Source organism: Diceros bicornis, chromosome 3, assembly GCF_020826845.1.
Source record: "Diceros bicornis minor isolate mBicDic1 chromosome 3, mDicBic1.mat.cur, whole genome shotgun sequence".
Taxonomy (NCBI): Eukaryota; Metazoa; Chordata; class Mammalia; order Perissodactyla; family Rhinocerotidae; genus Diceros; species Diceros bicornis.
The window spans coordinates 33059840-33079936 of record NC_080742.1 but is presented as its reverse complement, the minus strand read 5'-3'; the positions used below and the strand labels follow the sequence as shown (position 1 = coordinate 33079936).

The following is a 20097-nucleotide window of genomic DNA, read 5'->3' as shown; positions in this document are numbered from 1 at the left end:
TACAGCTGTATGACTTTGTTCATGTGACTTAACTTCTCTAGGACATAGTTTCTTTATTTAGGTTAAGGACCACTGCCCTAGAGAAAAGGCCACCTCCTTTTCATCTAATGGCTTTAGGTAGCTCCAGCTCTTCAGAATGCAAAAGCAAGACACTTATTCTACAGATGATCCTTCATAAATAAAAGCGATTGGATTCTGAAGCTGTTTCTTGTGCTGGTCAGAGGACAGTGGCCTTTAGCATAACACACAAAATTTGTGTGGGAGAGACAGGATGGCATATTTTTTTTCCTATTCATAGGATACAGATGTTGTTGTGTAAAGATCCATGGGCTGGTAGTCAAGACTAATTTTCTGTGTGAAAATCATGGTAATTCTATCAGGCTTAATTTCCTCATGGGCAAAACGAGATGGGCATGTTGGACTTGTAAGCTTCACACCGGCAGGAGATGTGCTTCTCTTTTCTCTGTGTTGTGCTTTGTGCCTAAGACAGTTCCTGAGAACTGGTAGGTATTTGTATTTGTTTCCTTTTGCTGCTGTAATAAATTATCACACACTCAGTGGCTTAAAACAACACAAATTTATTATCTTACAGTTCTGGAGGTTAGAAGGACTAATATTGATGGGTAGGCAGGGCTGCATTCCTTTCTGGAGGCTCTAAGGGAGAATCAATTTCCTTGCCTTCTTTCCAGCTTCTAGAGACCAGCCTTGTTCCTTGGCTCGTGGCCACCTTTCATCTTCAAAACGGCAATGGCTGGTTGAGTCTTTCTCATATCACATCACAAAATCCTTAACTTAATCACATCTGCAAAGTCCCTTTTGCCATGTGAGGGAACATATTCACAGGTTCCTGGTCTTAGGACATGGAAATTTTTTAGTGGCTGTTATTCTGCCTACCACAGTGTTCAATAAATATTTGATCAACTTGTAATATTCTGAGAAAACAGTCAACTAAACACTTTGAATTATTTCTTTATTTTTTTGGTGAGGAAGATTGGTCCTGAGCTAACATCTGTTGCCAATCTTCCTCTTTTTGTTTGAGGAAGATGGTCTCTGAGCTAACATCTGTGCCGATCTTGCTCTCCCTTGTACATTGGACACTGCTGCAGCATGGCTTCATGAGTGGCTTGTAGGTCCATGCCTGGAATCTGAACCCGCGAACCCCGGGCTGCCAAAGCGGAGTGCCCACACTTAACCACTACACCACCAGGCCAGCCCCTGAATTATTTATAAAGTTAGCTAATTCCCATAGCCCATCACTAGCCAAAGTCACGGTCACATGTATGCTGTACACTTCTGATCCCTCCCAGACACAGAACCTTCACACTCATTCAAGCTCATGTTCATCTGACCCTGTTTGGCCTTGAAAAATGCACTCTGGTTCTATTCTACTTTCTTTCACCTGGTAGACAAGATATAATCTGTTGTGATAGATTTTCCTAACCAAGTTAAGTGAATTGCTCACTGTCACTTAGAGACAAAGATATGGCCAGAATAGAGATTTAAAACTCCTTTCCACTGCCCTTGCATCCCATCTCATACTAAACTCCTTTCTCCAATTATCATTTCAAACAGATCAACCAACATAAAAGAAGAGGGGGTGGTAATCCTTAGGCAGGAGTAAAGATACACACAGCATATTGGAATCCTACCAGTGAAAACCCAAGCTCTGCCACTGTTAACAACCTCTGAGTCATGTACCTTCTCCCTCCAAAATGAATCCTTCAAATCTAAGTCAGAATCACTGAACTACTCTCCCACTAGAGATGCTACTGACCAGCACATCAGTCAAGATCCATACACCTTCTGTCAAAACGTTTTCAAATTTGTCCTCATGGCATTAACAATACATGACAATAAGCTACCCACCCTTACCTGACCTTGACAATAAGCTTACCACCCTAAGCTGCCACACAACCCTCCTCCCACCAATGCAGGTACAGTTTCAGGATGATTTTGGCAGATAACCTACAAGAACTTTAGTGATGGAAAATTCCATATGTATTTTCATTTTGAAGTTTTTCAATTGTTTCGAAGCGACTGACGTTTTACCTCTGCTAGTCTGCGTCACTTGGGCAAACTTCTACCAGTTCTTGGTCAAAACAACTACAGAAACTCTCTCTTATCTTTAACCTAACTGTAGCAGTCAGAAAGGGATGACAACTTATTATATTTGCCCAGTGCCGGTTCTATCAATGCATCATGTATAACTGGTGTCAAAGAGTAATTGGAAATTAATTAAACACTGTCCTTAAGTATGTTGACAGGAAGAGATAAGTATTGAGAACTGGACTGACACACAACACTTCAGAATTCGATACCCCAGGCATTCTCTTCTTTTAAAACTGGTAATGATACCATATTATATCAGTGACAAAGTCCACAGATTTACTTACTGATTATCCTAAGTACAAAGAAAATATCTCTCTGTGGTCTAGAGGAAATAACTGCACAAGACTCACAAAGTGTAAATTCTCCTGAGCAATTTTTCCTGCAGTTCTATTAGGTCATTAAATATTTAGCACCTACTGTTTGCACATATGAACCTCCTAAGGTAGGTTTAACACAGCACGTAACTCTCACTGAAGAATGTGAATTTCTATGGGAAAATCTAGTTCAAAGGTAAACAAATCTCTATTATATTTTCTTTTTTTTCCTTATTTAATTCCATATTCTTGAACATGAGCCTTAAAATGAAAAGAAACTGAGGAATTGATATATATGGAATTAATAATATTTAATATCAAGAAGCAGGACAAATAAACACAAAATAAAGTTGAATTTCTAAATAACTACTTCTGGAGACAGAAAATGTCATAACTTGGCGGTAATAATGTGTTCCATATGGCAAATACAAGGTACTGGGGGAAGTTCTTTCTGTGTCTATATTTGCCAGGTCAAATGCAGAGTTGAAGAAACTGGTTGGAAGGCAAAAAAAACAAAAACAAAAACAAAAATCAAAAATTAAACTACTTTTTTCCAAGTCAATCAGACGAGGAAGGCAATAAGAGTTTCATTTTCCTGTATAATTTGAATAAACTCCTCAGTTTTTCACCCCCCTTCCAAAATGTAGACAAGGGCTATAGCTAGCTACAAGTTGTTACACATCTGGAAGACTATTTTAAAACATATTCAAAATGTTTTGACTACATGATGCCAAGCATCTGGCAATACAGCCCTCTCTTAGGTATTTTTCTTCTATAGAACTCAGTCTTATATAGACAGTCATTGTGCCAGATTTTGAACTACATGTTTTATTTGTGGAATGACGAAAATATATATGCAAAGGTATGATTTTCCTTATGATTTTGATTTAGGTAGATTTAACTTAATGATGTTAACAGAGTTGCCATTGATTCTTGCATTACTTGAACTATCCTCTAGCTGTGCTCTCCCCCTACCCCCAAAAGCCCTTCAGTGGCCTCTATTGGTCAGTCCTTCCCCAGGAACATTCTCTCCCAAACGAACAGCACTCACTCACTTGTCTACATAGTAACTGACTTTATTGGTTTCATTCCACAGCAAGGATGAGGAAAAGCGAAGCTTCTAGTTTTCCCTGTCTAATAGGAACCAGCCTTAGGAATACCTGTGGTTCACCAATCATCCCCAAACCATTTGCAGGATCTTGAGGTAGGAGGTGGGTATTCTTCATGTGAGGTCGCCTCCCTCCTCATGTGAGCTAGCTCAGCCTTCCAAAGGCCTTTTCCACAAACTAACCTAACCATCCCTATCTCCACTCCCCTTTCAGCCTTTCACATTAAGTCTTAAGTCAGACGATACTACAGTGGGGGGTGTTCCGGGTAAAATATGCACTAATTATTTCGGTTTCGTAGCTTGCAATCTACTGCAAATCCCTCATTCTTGCTTTTGACCTAGGGGAAGAGGGATAAATTCCTCATAGGCAAGGTACAGACCATATTCATCATTGTGGCCTTGACATCTACCATGGTGCTAGGCACAATAAATGTCTGTTGAACTGTTCTGGATAAAATGCAGTCTGCCTCAGTCTTGAAGCAAAGATCACCACATTTCAAACTTGAGATAAAATTCAACAGGAAGTCAGGTTTGAGCCTAAGCAGTGTTCAGAATTTGGATAGTCATGAATAGCAGACTAATGGGACAGGTCTGCCAGAACTCTCTTTGCACTAGGGTGCTACTGGTAAAATATAAAGACCATAAGTATTATGAACTTTGCAGACAGTGGAGTACCAGCTTACCTTATTTAGGCTTCCTTGATACCAAGAATACACACTTAGGTGATATAATCATTCTGTATCCTTCATGGAACATGCCCTGACCTGATTGGCTTCAGTTCTAGAAGTCACTGGGCTGTTCAGGGTTCTGGAGCATGATCAACAACAATGGTGCTGCAGCAATGGAAACCAGCACATGGTTGTGAAGCTCTCTCTGGAGGTGAGTGAGGGCCATCTCTGGGGTGACTGATGGGGTCAGGGCATAGGGGAAGGCAGTAGGGCTTGGGCACTGGAGTCTCAGCAAGCTGCCTTGAGTGTCACAAGTGGTCCTCGGAACCTTATTCACGAACACTCTTGCAACCTCCTTTGAGAGTTCCCACAAAAACAGTGGGAGAATTTGAAGAGCCCAGAAATCCTAAATTGCAAATGGGCGAGAACTATAGAAAAATGATTTATGCTGTTAACAAGACCTCATTTAACCAGTCTGGTGTGGTCTAGGAAAACCTGGATTTGGTAGACAGACGGATTAATACATTGAAATAGGGAAAATAAATTTGATGACATGAAGCAATGTAATATTTTGCTATTTTATAATATATTTAATAGCATAAGATATCGCTATTTCACTTTTAAATATATTCTAAATCAAGTATTTGAAGTAGTTTCCTGATCGTCTGAGCTGAAAATACACCTAAGAAAAATGTAGAAAGTCTCCTAAGGGTTAAAGTTCCAGGGTGAAAAATGTATTTTAACTCAGAATTCCTCAAGAAAACCAGCCTTCTCTATAGGTTTTACAAATAACAGCAATTTGTGGCTAATATTTCTAACCTTTAGTTAGTTTTCTGTTGATGAAAAATCAGAATCAGAGATTATTGCTTTACAAAGAGTGTTTAGACATCGCAGTGACATGATCACTATATAAAATATAATTCAAATTATCTGAGTTTAAACACTGACTTTGACAGTTAGTAAAATCATTTAATTTTCTACTATGGAAACGATTTTAATAATTTTAACCACTTTTTAGATTATATCAATTCTTTGAGATGAAGTAGGAAGGAGAATCAAAATAATCGTTGTAAATTGAGCTCTATTGCAAAAAATGATTTCCATTCTTTAGCAGGGATATTAATGGATAACCTTTTGAGGGCCTTTTCCTTGTCTATTTCTCTTCTTCCTCTACCTCTCCTGTCTTACACAGCTCAAAGAAAACCTAGCTCATGAAAACAGACTCTGCTTAATGATCCCCTTCCCTCTGCTTTCTCCCATTCTCTTTCATTCACATTCCCAACTTTGCATCTCTCTTCTCATTTTCCTTTTTTCTTTCCGGGGAATGACCACCTCAAAGGATTAATTCAGAACAGGCAGCAGAAAATGGTAACAAGAGTGGGCAAATCAGGATGTGGATTTAAAATCAAGAAGTATTTTAAGGGAGGAGAGTTACTCAAATTAAACATATGTTAAGAATATGGGTTTGTTGTTCATGGCATACCTGCTGCCTGCGATCCCACCCTCATCGGATCAGCCTTCAAGGCAGAGCATTCCCTAGTGGAATAATAAATTGAGCGGCTTGAGTGGATATGGATCTGAGCAGCTCAGGGAGCTTCCTTTCCTCTTGGTCTGACTTCACTGTTGGAACACAGGTGGTAACTGAACTAGCTGAACTAGTGAAATGGATCATGGCCCCTCAGGCTCAGAGCCAGAGAGAACAGAATTCAGGCTCCAAGTAGCCAGGCTTTGGGTATATATAAATTCTAATATTGGTCTTGGCATTTATACCAAACTTTGTTTTAACTGATATTGCCTGTTTTCCAAAGTATCATCTTCCTTACCTTGGTACGTGTGAACTAGGCAGTAAAAATCCATTGGTCTTTTTAAAAACATTCTGTACAGAAGCTTAGAGTGTTGTTCTATGGGACAACCTGCCATCAACCTAAGCGTGTGGCAAATCGTGTTCTGTAAGTAAAAATGAAAAGCCTTGCCCTATTTCTACACTTTCACTCTTCGCAAGGCATCATATTTTGCAGCTCTGTCCCAGAATTAGGCACCCACACATTATTAATACGAACTAGTCACACCTATACTCATTAAAGGTTTTCAATAGGAACTATATAGAATAGCAATATATGATTTATTTTCTCATTCATATTTTTCCTTGCTTTAGAGGAGTTTTGAGGTTGAGAGTAGTAATGTAATATATTAATGGGTTGAATTCATTCCACTGATATGCAAGATTCAACAGTCTGGGGCCCTCAGGATAAGTATCCACGATATGGACAACATTAAAAAATCCATAAGAGTTTTGAAGGAAATATTTTTAATTTGGTTTTGAAATAATATGGGGTTGAGAAGATCAAGAGTCTCCTCTCCCATTTATTTTGATATTATTCCTAGGGCACAAGAAGTACCTAATTAGCTGTGAAATTATTACAGATTAATAATGGGTAACTGGTTTCCTTTACACTATCTAGGCAGAAATAGTACTTGCTAACTAAATGAATGGTGCTGGGGAATAAATAGTTTCTAAGTCCCTTAAGCATTTCATAAATGTCCATCCATGAACTATAATATCCAAACAACAAAACATTCTTAACTCTTCATTAAAGTGATCAGGCCCTCGATGTTTGATTACTAGATCAGGGTATCACATACTCTTGGTGTTAATATATTTTCATTTCAGTAACAATGTTCCAAATCAGCAGATATTATATCAGAGGACTTGATATATAAAAATTTCTATTTATACAAAGGATAGTTTGCAGTGTGTGATTATTTACTTTTCAAAAAAATTCATTTAGTTATCAAGGTCTCCTTTAGTGAGCCATATCTGATTTAAGGACTTGCCTTCTTTCTCCATGTTGTCTGAATTTGTGATGTTTCATAGAACTTGGCTCAAATGTCCCTCTTAAAAAGGGGAGAACATATTGTAATGTTCTAAAGGCAGGAGGTTTGTGTTAAGCCTGTCTCAGTAGCTTTCAATATACAGAGGAGAAAATCCAGTGAAATCCAGTTCCGAAATTTGGCAAGTCCTCACAATTTGACCAAGCGTATTAAAGGAAATTCCATGAAACACAGAGAGGGCATGTTCAGAAGTGTGGTTTTGGAGGTAGGGGGATGGCAGGCAGAACACAGGTAGAACTTTCCTTCCCCTGAGCACCTTCTCCCAAAGTGAAGTCTTTTCAACAATTTTAATGGCGATAGGTTGACACAATGTTGTTATGCCTTTGATGAAATGATGTTAAAGGAAGCCAAGTGAGGACAAAGATGATGAGACATACGAGGAAGGTGGCGGAGGAGGGCAGGTGGTATTGTATTTCCGTGCTCACTCCAACTCCTGCAGCAACCCAAAGCCAGCTGCCCTGCTCCCAGACTTGCATCCCTTGACATTCCTAGGTGACTTTGCCTCTGTCTGTGATGAGCAATCCTTTAGGATGGAATGCAAGCACACTGGGAAACTCTCCAGCACTGGTCAGAGACGGGATGGTTTGCCTTGGGACAGGAGCATGAGCGACGTTCAAGCAAGGCAAGATGATGACTTGGCAGAGGAAGATGAAATCATTGGAGAGAATTCAGAGATTGAATAAGCAGTTGGTCCAGAAAACCATGAAGGTTCCTTCAAATATATTTGAAGGTTCCTATATATTAATAGGTCTCATGAAAAAAAGTACCAACTCATACAAACACACGTAACAAACGAAAACAAAATGAAAAGCAAAAAACAATCTCCCCTCACTCCCCATATAGTAGAACATGGTTAAACTATCTTAAAACGGTAATCTGACTTAGCTGGGGTTTACATTTCCATTTATTTAAAAAAATGATTAGAAGATGAAACAAACATACAGTCTCTTGTTACAAATATTAAGTGGGTATAGATGCAGAACTATGGATCAGTAGTTAAGATTGACTAATACAACGTCTCTGTTGCTAAAACAAAATTAATTAAATTTATAACGGAAATCATCATGAGTCTAAATGAATTCTGTGCACAGGGTCTGACCCCTCTCCCCACCAGTTTTCTTTGTGTGTGTGTGTGTGCGCGCGCATGCGCTTGTACTTTGCTGCTAAAGGAGCACATTTGCTCTCATTGTGGAGCTCTTTCCTGAAATTAAAAGCCACAATTCTAATTTTTATAATTAGAAAATGCTCAAAATGTGTTCCTTTCTAAGGGAACTAAATTCTGTGCCACCTTTGAGAGTCAAGCCCTTTGAAGCCCATCAACCACTGTTTGAAACCTTCTGATTCTATTTTTATAGAATCTTTGTCCTGTATTTTCTGAAAGGCTTTGAGCTCCTGGATGAACATTCTTCTGGTGGCAATTTTAACATAGCTGAATGCTTTTATTTGTGCTGCAGGTAGGACACGATAATATACACCATTAAATGAATACTGAAGTTCTTTTCCAAGAGTAGTTTGCTGCTGCCCAGCTGTGGGAAAATCTAAAAACTTTTGATTTTAGCCACAAGGAAGGGGACAGTGGGAGCCAGGCTTTTAGTGATGGAGCCTTTCAGGGCCCCGGGGTAACTGTTATGCATCTCGTGCCAGAGAACACAGTATGTGACATCACTGTTCACACAGAGTCCCCACCATGATTAAAAACCACATATAAGGCAAAATAACCTACTAACACGTAGACCAAGAGCACTCTCTTTTAGAAATAGTATGTGCAGAGGGAAAAGCTGAATAAGCCAAAGGGAAAGCTTGTACGTAAGCTGCTTATCTGCTCTTCTTAGCAAGGTGAGGGGATCCTGGCCACACTTTGTGGGCTTTCAGGACATTCTGGCTTCTCTCTGCTTCATGCTCTGCAATTCTTTTTTTCCATTTCTTCATGCTGACTCTGTAACACAACCTCTTTACGTAGTTTATCCCAGGAAATGACAATTGGCTGTCGAATCCCATACAAATTGATTGGATATGACAGCTTACAGGAATAAATATTCCGCAGAGAAGAAAGTTTTGACTTATACTCTTGTATTTTCAATCCTTTTTTACTCCTTCTTGCTTAATTTTATTATTTCAATTAGATCACTTAAAAATCAACACATCGCATACCAACCTCCCCTAAGAGCAATCATAAGATTTGATGATTTTTCTGATACACAGGCTAGGGTTTCAAATCTGTATTATTTTATCTACTGAATTAACTATGAATTCTAAACCAAACGAATGCTGCCATGTGTTTTTAACCATCTCTAATCTAAACCATCTGGAGGGGCATGGTTTTGCAAAGGCATCCCTTTCAGGACACTCTGTGGATTTTGTCACTGCTTGAGGTTTTGGCAAACCATCAACATTACTATAATTCTCTTTTATGAAATATAGCTTTTGACTAGGATTTTAGAGTCGTGGGTGTGTATGTGCATTTATATGAGTGCGGGCACTTGTGCACAATTTTTGCTCCTGTCCCTTTCTCTTCTCAGAAGACCATATTTATAACAAACTTATTTTAAAAAAACAAAGATTTTTGCTGTATATAAGGAATAAATTTAATTCCAACTACTCAACATAATGCCAGGCCAAGTTATTAAGAAGCAAAGAAGCACTGTTAAGTAACACACCTTACTGCACATAGGTGCTGGAAATACTTTTTAAATAAGTAGAAAAGGAGAAAATATCAGCTTTCGAGAACAACGACAAAAAAAGTGTAGATATAAAATGATTATGGCAACAATGATTTGAAGTATGTAAGATATAAACTCGATACATTTATGGGGGAGATTACAATTAAAAACCAACTAAGCTAAATCTTTTGCGTAAGAAAAGCAACATCTTGTTTAATTCTTTGGCTAATATTGAATATACCATTTTAAAATTATAAATCAAATATAAGCGTGGTAAAGGAAAGTGTAGACTCCTCTTACAACAAAGATTAAAAAACTTTCCCTGGAAGTAAGGATAATGACTCTACTTTCATGAATTCTCTTCGATAATAATGTTTTCAAATAATTTCAAAAATCAATCACAAAATTGGAAATAATAGTTTTTTGCTTAGAGCCACTGTCTGAAATGAATTAAAATAATAAGGTGACTATTGGGGTATATGAATGGCTCTGTATTTATTAATAACACGGTATGTTCAAACAAGCCCTTTCATCCAACAATATTAGGCAACATAAAGACACACACACAGATCAGAAAGTTTTGGTTAAGTTTGTAGAGGGGGAAAAAAAAGGTCTATTTTTTAGAAATAGGTGGCCTGAAGTCCGGAAGTAGGCCCGGGCCTAGAATATAAAGACGCCAAAGCAATGCATAGGCACCCCTCTCAGAGGTGGTAGTGGCCTAGAACACTCTTGGTGGGTGCTTACACCGCCTGGGGCAACACCACAGCCCACCCCTCTGCTGTCCATTCCTTTCCTGGAATGGAGTCCTCCATACCCACACCTCTGAGGAAGAGGGTTACCCTTCTGAGATTTCTTTTTCCTTTTAGACCATCTGGTATTCTTTTAAACCTGCTTCCGCCTATATCAAAATGTTGTAGGATAAAGGAAAAGCACAATCTGATATTCCAGAGAATGGAGGCCCCACCTAGGATGGCCCTGGATCATGCGTCTTTAGGAGGGACAGCTCTTGAAAGATACGCTAATCTGATCTTAGATGAAAGCAGAACATGTGTCAGCCCCATCTTCCTTACTGTTGCTCAGGGTCCACTGAGTGGGTTCAGCATGGCAAATGGCCAGCTAGTCTGTACAGACTTCAGTGCAGCCATATCAGCTATGTAGAGACCAGAGGGTTCCTTTACGAAGCCTGCGCTTGAGGCAAGCAGTGCGAGTAATTAACCCAAGGAAGCAAATGTATCTGTACCTAGCACGTGGCGGAAGCAGAGTAGCAGGGATGATATTCAAGATGTGTCCACAAATCACATTACCAGTTATTAAAATATTGAGATCATTTTGTACTTGTTGGTAAGATACTTTCCCCCATGGTCTTCCAGTGCTTCCCGGCTCCCAGCCATCTTAGTCCCTCCCTCCCATATCCCTCAGTCACCACCTCCCCCATTTAGCAGCTAAAGATGCAATGCCTGACACAAAGGGGAGCCCACAGCCATGCTTTTTGGACAGTGCCATATAGATTGTTCCATATTTTGAATTTCATTCCTGCATGTTAGTTAATAATTGTATCTGACATTCACTGGGTACTTACTCTGTGCCTGACACTAAGTCCTTTATATGCACTCATTTACTATTCTACTCTCATGTATGACTTGCCCAAGGTCACAGAGCTTCTAAGTGGTGGGACCTAAATTATAATACCAGGCTGTATGACCCTATAGCCCACTCCTAACCACCATGTGCTAAACTGCCTCCCAAGACTCAGTAACTATCTCATCATCATTTAGTTATGAAACAAATGCTGAAATAGTTGGGGTGAGAGAAGTTTGGAATTGTCTCAGGTTCCCTCTCACTTGGCATTTGTATATAAAAAGTACACAAAGGGATCTGACCAACCTGAGAGAAGCTGGCCAGGTGATAGAAAACAGGGCATGGTGGGGATTGGGGCAAACTGAAGAGTTCTTGTGGAGAGGGGACAGCCTCTTCTCAGCTCCAGTCAATTGTTGCTATGAGGACCTGGTCATGGTTGGAACCCCATAAATATCTGCTGAATTAATGAATAAATGAATGAGTGAATTAATGAATCTAAGTTAGGTGAAATTTCTTTAGGAATATATTCAAGCAAAAAAAATAAGAATGCCAAGGTTTAAGCTTCTTCCCATGTGACTATCATGCAATAATAGTGAAACTACCAAATGTAAAGAGAATACTTTTATCCTTTCAAGGCACGTTCACCTATTGCTATGGACTGAATTATGTCCCCCCCAAATTCATATGTTGAAGCCCTAACCCCAATGTGACGGTAATTGGAGATGGAGCCTTTGGGAGATAATTAGGTTTAGATGAAGTCATGAGGGTGGGCCCTCATGATGGTATTAACACCAGAAGAGCTTGCTCTCTGTCTCTCTCTGCCATGCGAGGACCTTATCTAGAAGACAGTTTTCTGCAAGCCAGGAAGATAGTCCTCACCAGAAACCAGAATGGCTGGCACCTCCATCTTGGACTTACCAGTCTCTAGAACTGTGGGAAAATTATTTTGTGTTGTTTAAGCCACGCAGTCTACACTCTTTTGTTATGGCATCCTGAGCAGACTAATACACCTATATAATTATCTCTTTTATCCTCATAGTAATCCTAAGTGGTAAGTAGAACCCCATCAGTATTCAGCCCAGACCCCTGAGAACACCCATTTCTGTTAGACCAAAGCTTCTCTGACCTCAGTGAATGGCTGGGTGGCAGGGTGGTGAGGACAAGAGGAGTGACAGGCCAGAAAACCTGGTCATTTTGCCATCTGGTTCTCATTGCCCAGCATCAATAATTCCTGGGGCAATTCCTTGATGAAGCACAACTGCAGAGAGCCCAGGTCAGACAGTCTGAGCACAGGGCATTAGAAGAACAGGGAAGGGCATTTAGGGAACTAAATAAAATCTTCAGTGTTGAGAGGTTTTGTGCCTCCAATATATGTGCACATTAATGGGGCAGAGCAAATGCTAGTGAGTGTGAGATAGTTTTTTGTAATATTAAACCTCAGCTTGATCACTTGCAATATGACATGGCAAGACAAAGAAAACAATTTAAAAGCGATTTGTTTGAAGGTGTATTCTCATGGCATCTTCTGCATCAAATAGCTCATTTGGTCACTTGTAAGGTATACAGTGTCCTTCACTGCTATTTTCAGATGAGGAATTGTCTATGACACAATCTGTTTGCTATAATCCTGCTGATAATTCTAATTTCCCCAGATGAATCCCACTGATCAATTCTGCTTCTTCTTGTGTTACTTTTTGGAGACGATTCCAGAAAGAGGGCAGATAAAGAATCAAAGCTGGCAAGGCAGTTTCTCTGCTTCCAGCTTCCTGGGCCAAAACAGAAAAAGAAGTTCTTGCTGTTTGATTTAACAAGAATCAGTGTCTAGCTCAAGCCTTGATTGTCGGACCAGTCATACTCAATTGGCAGAAAAGAAGTGTTTCCAAATGTCTGCATTTCATTTCAGCATGCACATTTAAACTCTCTTATGTCTTTTCCTAAAGGCACAAAATAGCACTGCTGTGCTGCTGTTCCTCTTGTCTGATCCATATAATTTGCATCTTTTATATAAGAGCTTAATCTTACTTTTATGTCATATGTATTCTTTAATTTTCCATAATTGTACACTTGGAAATGTGTATCACAATCTATGCAACAATGGTTGAGTTTCCTCTTCTGGCTTTCTCCAGCCTGCAGTACATCCAGGATTGCATTTGAAAACTCTTGGGTCTTACTTATATTAGTCAGCGTGTTCTTCTCCATGGACTCTGTTTTTCAACTACTAAGCACCTATATTGTGCTTTCATTTGGTCATCCCAGGAACTCATTTTGAATATGTAGTCCTAGTTGTCAAAGAACTTTCTTTTCTTTCATCTCCTTCTCTTTTTTGACTTCTACTGAGTAACCACTCCTTGCCACATCCAAGAGAAAAGCTTAGAAAATGCCTGTCTTTTCTTTTATCAGCCAGGCCATAAAAAAAGCTACCTTTCCTTTAATTAAAATAAAATAAAATAAAAATCCTTAAGTCAAATTCTAACACTTCTCTGGTCATAATATAGCTTGGAAAATGCACTTAAATTAATTTATGTCTTTGTGTCCATCACTGTTTGGTTGATTTGGATTATGGCCCACAATCTGGGCTGGGGGAGGGACAAAAATTGATGGGAGAAGAAATCAAGTTTATTGCAATAAACCCCACAGTTCCACCAGGGACTGGAGGAAGTCTTCTTTCCACGACTCGACAGCAAAGCCTCGACAACCCCGACGTCACGTTGCAGTGTGATCAGCTGGAGCGGAGCTGCAAGTCCTGACTTTCCGTCCCTTCTCCTAACCACCAGCCCACATTCCCTCCTGTGCTACCATCACTTCTCATGGGCGGAACTCTCTTCAAGGTCAGCGGGAACCTCATGCAGAACCAAACGCTGGATGGCTAAAGCTGTGAGCTGCATTCTCATCTGTAACCTTTATGGACTCTTAACTAGAAGTGAAGATACTCATAAGAAAAAAGTCAACTGAAGATTTTAAACACTGGAACAAATGAGGTTAGCTGGTATCACCCCACTTCACATTCTACTTTCCCCCTGAAATAGTGAGGGTTTTAGGTCATCATCAGTTTCAGGTCATTGTCATATAATCCTTAAAAAGAGAATGCTAAGAACAAAGAAACTAAATCAGGAAAAAATAAAAGTTAAAAAAAAAAAAAACCTCTGACCAAGCCAAGCCTCTAAATATAGCTTTTCCACTTACCTCAATGCAGATAATTCTAAGATATATTTTTCTGATTCTATTCATTCCATTTAAAAGAGAAAGACCACACCAGGGTAAGCAACGCAGGGTGGTCAGAAGGCATAATCTAATGACAGTGTGTGGAAGCCACTACAGAAGACAGCAGGAGCGCTGCCAGATTGTGTGGTGGGGCTGAGTGGCTGATTTCTATGCAGAGTCCACCAATATTTTCCAAGTATGGACAGCTCTTATTGAAATGAAAATAGAAAATGCAGGACCAGAGCCCACACTAAAAATTCAGTTTAGTAAAGACATGAAACTGCCCGTGGAAGTAGAAGGTATTTGGCCTTGCTATTCTTAAGAGAGAAACAAGCCTTCATACTGCAATATTTTTATGATTAGGCTAAAAGTCTGTCAGTCTTTGCTAAAGAACACTGAACTCAATGTCTGTTTCTTGTGCCTTTGCCTTCTAGTGCCGGAAATGATACTTTTCTGAGCCACTGAATTTATTTGCGATTATACACTTCTGAAAAACATGAAGAATCTACAGAGATCAGCAAGAAATGATGGCTAATGCGATTATTCCAACATGATAAAAGTAGAATCATCATAAGGCATTTGTTGTTTCTCCCTATCCACAGGAAAGAGGTTTGGACTAAGCAAACTGTCTAATTTTGAAATTATTGGAAAATCACAGGAGAACGTGGAAACACATTCAAACTGCCTTATCTCAGTGAGATAGTGTCTAAGAGGGACCAGTGGTAATAAATAAGCTTTACCAAAGATCAGAAAGGAAGCAGAAGGAAAGTAATAGGTCAGTGAATGGTGGGGGGGGAGGGTCTTGGTTTTTCTCATAATATTTTCTCATTATTTTAATTCTGTGGGCTCTCCAAATTCTCCTTTAGGTTTGGAAGATGGTAAGGACAGCCATCCCTAGGATAGGTCTAACCAACATCTTATAAATGGCAGGCCACCAAAAATATACCTTCAATGAACTGTACAGCCTTTGCTATCATGCCCCACATTGTCCCATTGCTGTAGAATGCAGCCTAGGAGATGGCATGACATAGATCCAGAATGAGCATTGGATCCAGTATTGGTCCTACTGCTCACTAGCCGGGGAACCCCTAAAGTGCAAAATCTCTCAATTGGAAAAGGAGAATAATAACATCTTTTCTGCTTCCCTGGTGTAAGGATCAATGAGATCGTGAAGGCAGAAATGCTGGGAAAATGTAAAACAACAGACAAATGTAGTTATCTATAGTTATTAGAGTTCAGTGTATCTTAACCAAACCACCCTTATTATTTTTCCCCTCCACCTAACCTTCATCCACTAATTCATCTGTGACTTCCCTTGCTGCCCTAGTTACCCCTGGTTTGGTCTCTCATCAGCTCAGCCATACTCAGTATTACAGCACTTTTGTTTTCTTTTGGCAGCCATTGATATTTACTGGGCTTTTATCCTAACTTTGTGGATACCAACTGTGGCAAGTGTGTAACTATCTCACTATCCCAAATGGTACTCTCCAATGCACAGTGTCCCTATGTCATGTTCAACGTGGTCTTCAGCTCACTCCTGGAAAAACAACTCTGGGTCTTCTGACCGCCCACCACAAAAGCAGATCCCAGCAATGAGTGGGCTAGAGAAAATGAGTGTGTGTGGGGGGGGTGGGCAGAGGTGGAGTGGGAAGGGGCAGGGGAGTTGGTTAGGAAATTTCTCAAACAGGGTCAGGTAGGAGATCAGCATCAGAGTAACCAAAGCAAGAAATGCCACTCTAGTTTGGGCCAAAGAGGAAAAGGGAATTGTGGGACAAAAAGAAAAGTCCCCCATTTCCAAATAAAGAAGCTGATTAGTTTTGTCACCTTATCATCCCCTTTCTGCATCTCTCCTCTACATTCCAGTGGGTTGCAACTATTACTGCATATTCAAACCACTTAGGAGTGTTTCAAAATGCCCAGGCTGCAGCCTAGACTAATTAAATCAGAATCTCCGTGGGTAGAATGCAGGCATCAGTAATTCTTAAAGTTGCCCAGGTGATTGCAATGATCAGCCAAGATGGAAAACACAGCTCTGTTCCATGTTTTCTCTCTTCACTCCTACCCCAATCCCTCGTCATGCCACACACCTGCGTGGTGTTACCTGCTGGATCCCCTACTACTGCAGCATGAGACACCAAATGGGCTTCGGAGCTGACTGCAAACCTGGCTTTGCTAGTCATAGGCTCCTGCCCTAGTCTCATGACTTCTCCACGCCACAGTTTCTCATCTGGGGGGTTATAGGACCTATGACAATGAATGTAATGAATAGATTCTCAATACATGTTAGTATCTTTTTTTTTCATAGATTCAGTGTCACAGAGACATTCCCCATGACCTCAAATTACTGTTTTTTTTCCTCACCTCTTACGAAAGCTCCCATTCACTTAATATCTAATAATTTCAAAGTTGACCACTCTAGGTATATTTGTTTATTAGCCCAAAGTGATCTGAAATTAGTAGGCCTTTAGGAATTGTGAAAGATATTGGTTTTCTGGATTGCTCTGAGGTGAAATATAGGTATGATGGTTAATTTTATGTGTCAACTTGGCTAAGATAGGGTACCTAGTTTTTTGGTCAAATACAAGTCCAAATGTTGGTGTGAGGGTATTTTTTAGATGTGATTAACGTTTAAATCAGTAGACTTTGAGTAAAAGCGATTATCCTTGATAATGTGGATGGGCCTCATCCAATCAGTTGAAGGCCTTAAGAGCAAAGACAGGCTTCCTGAAGAAGTATCAATTCTAAATCTCTCTTTGTCTCTGTCTCTCTCTCTCTGGCTCTCTCTCTCTATGCTATTGGTTCTATTTCTCTAGAAAACCCTGACTAATACGCCAGGGGTTCTCAGAAGGGCTTCATAATTACTTTTGCTGTGCCGACTTCTTCCCTTTCCTCCTCTCTGGAGAGGGCTCAAAGTTCTTTCCCTTTTCACCTTCCCAAAGCTGGTGAAACATTCCATCCCCTACAGTTAGATCAGTTTAAGAGAAATAATTTAATAACAGAAACTAGGTACTATAGTGGTATTCAGCAATTCAGGTTTTCATAAGATTTTCTAAATGTGTTTTTCATAAATATTAAGGGTCCTTTATAGGAACTCCTTATTATTTATATCTGAGTAGCACCGTCATGATTTTCAATATCTTTGAATATGTGTGTGGTGAAATTGAGTGGCTTTTATTTGATACCTAGAGTCTCAGAGTCTTCATGGTCTTTTGTACATGTCATTTAATTAACCCCAAAGTTTAAAAGTATTAGAATTCTCAGTTTTCTCTGTGAGAATGCTAGGTACAGTTTAGAACCCGCATTTGTTTCTGGTCACCAGATGAAGTGAAGGTAGTAGTAGGAATTTGGAAGATACAGAGATATTTTAATCAGCATCTTCTGGTAGGATATTCAGAGTACTTCTGACTTTTTTTAAAATCAGGAGCATATTTTCTCTAAAATACATACATTGGATCATTTAAGGGAGAGACTAAAAATGAAATTAAATGCTTGTTGGTGAAATCTTTAGTAAATCAATCCCAAAGATACCAGGAGAGGAAAGCAATGATCCTCTTTTCAATCAGTACTGGTATAAACTATTGTGTGATAAAACAGGTAATTTAAAAATTTCAGTTAATTCCGAAGACCTTGGGAATTTGCTTCTTCACTCAGCCTTATTACAGTGCTACTGACCTGTTCACTATGCAATGTTGTGAATATTAAGCACATTACCAAATTGTTATTGTCACAGGCCACCTATAGTCAGTTAATATAATGAAAAAATTTAATTATGATTAACATCATGTACATTGACTAAAACAATATAATATGTTACCTTATATTTTTTAAAATTCAAGATATGCTTTCTGTAATATCAAAATAGTTTAAATGGTACTGTTTTTCAAAAATGTGCTTCTGCTTATGCTATAATCCTTTTAGTATTTTCCTGGTAATTCAGCAAACCTCTTATAACTGAACAAAATTAGGATTTTGTGCTTCTATGTTTATAGAAAGAGCGTATCAAACAGACAAATTTGATAACCTTAAAAAAAAGAAAGAAAAAACTGTTCTTATTTCAAAAGTTCAAAAAATAAAGGTTATTTACTATGTAGGCCTAGACTTCTTGTTGTTTTTAAGATAGCAAATTAGAAAAACATGGCCAGTTAGAGGTTACTCAATCAGGTTGAAGCTGAGACTTTTATTCCAGCAGCTCCTATTCCTCAAATTATATCTGATAATGTTCTAAAGTCTAAACATATTTTAGTTCAAAAAGATACTCTGCTCTTGGATATAAAATGGCACTAAGCTTCCAAATATCAACAGGTTTACCCACCCTCTTCAACTGATTTATTTGTATTTGGAGTAATCTGCCACTCAGTACCTCTGAATCATAATATTTGAGGAAGTGAAACCTTGAACTGGAATGTTTGTTTTGCATTTTCCTGTGCATAATCACAGGATAGGGGCATTAATAAAGGGGTTGGTGTATTGGCCACTGCTGAGGCCTATTATTTAGGCAGAGTCATGTCAACGGAGCAAAGCCAAATGTGTGCAAGTGTAACAAAATTTGTGTATTGTGTTGAATGGAAGAGAAGACAAACGTGCAGCAGACACATGGAGTAAAAGATCCAAAACGATTTGAAATGATCTCTGCACTGGCAAACTGTAACAGCATCTATATTTCTCAACAATTCAAGAAGGATTCATGATAAGTATTCCCCTAAACCGGCTACAAAAATATTATCTGTAAGCAAGATGGCACCCGTAAATTTAAAATTGGCGAAATCCTATTGAACTGCAATTCAGAGAGGAGGGCACTTGAAATGGTACTGCTCTGAGGATGTCCACGTGGGTGGCAAGCACATGTTGCTGCTAAGCAGAGGAAGTGGTACACCAGGATTTCTTCATAAGTGCGAGGTCTTTATAAACTCATCCTCATGGGGGCTGTTTTAAATAGAAAGAAAATGACACACAGTCCCCAACCAGGCTCCCTAACTGTTTGGAGAGGGTTGCCGCTTTCCCAAAACATTAGGTTACTGTGGGGGAATTTTCCAAAATTGTCAACAATTCCATTTTTAAACTCGGTTCTTCCTCTCCACATAAGACGCAAGGCAGCATGAACTATATTTGGTCTAGTAGGAGACGTAAGTTATTTTTACTATGCTGACTCCTACCTGACAGTGGAAGACATACTCTGGTGTGGTTTTCTTAAACTTCATGTTCCAAACCAAGGCCACTCCATCCGGTTCATGGGGAGCATCTTCATTGTTGTTGTAGGAAGCGACCATCAGCTCGGGGTACTGAATGGAAGAGGTCACAAGGATGGATTACGCCAAGATGACAACAGAAAGAAAACTTTCCTATTCCTACAGACACATGCTATATTACATGCTTTAAATGGCATTTTCTTTTTAAGTTGTGGCATATTCAATACCAACTACTGACTCAACCTCCTGCAATCCGGTTTCTGCCTCCAAAGTTCCACATGTGCTTGCTGTAGTCACCAAAAACTACCAAACTGTACACATGGCTGGACCTCTCTGTATTATCTGACATTTGGGCTACTTGTTCCTTTCTCCTATATTGGC

General features: G+C 39.3%; 1 protein-coding gene across 1 annotated transcript in view; it reads right to left on the bottom strand.

Annotated features, from left to right (window-relative positions):
• DYNC1I1 (dynein cytoplasmic 1 intermediate chain 1) overlaps positions 1–20097 on the bottom strand; it is a 262800-nt gene that overhangs the window by 82567 nt on the left and 160136 nt on the right. The window contains exon 8 of the mRNA XM_058525886.1: positions 19684–19809. Within this exon, the coding sequence (XP_058381869.1) occupies positions 19684–19809 (126 nt within the window). The remainder of the gene's footprint in view (positions 1–19683; positions 19810–20097) is intronic.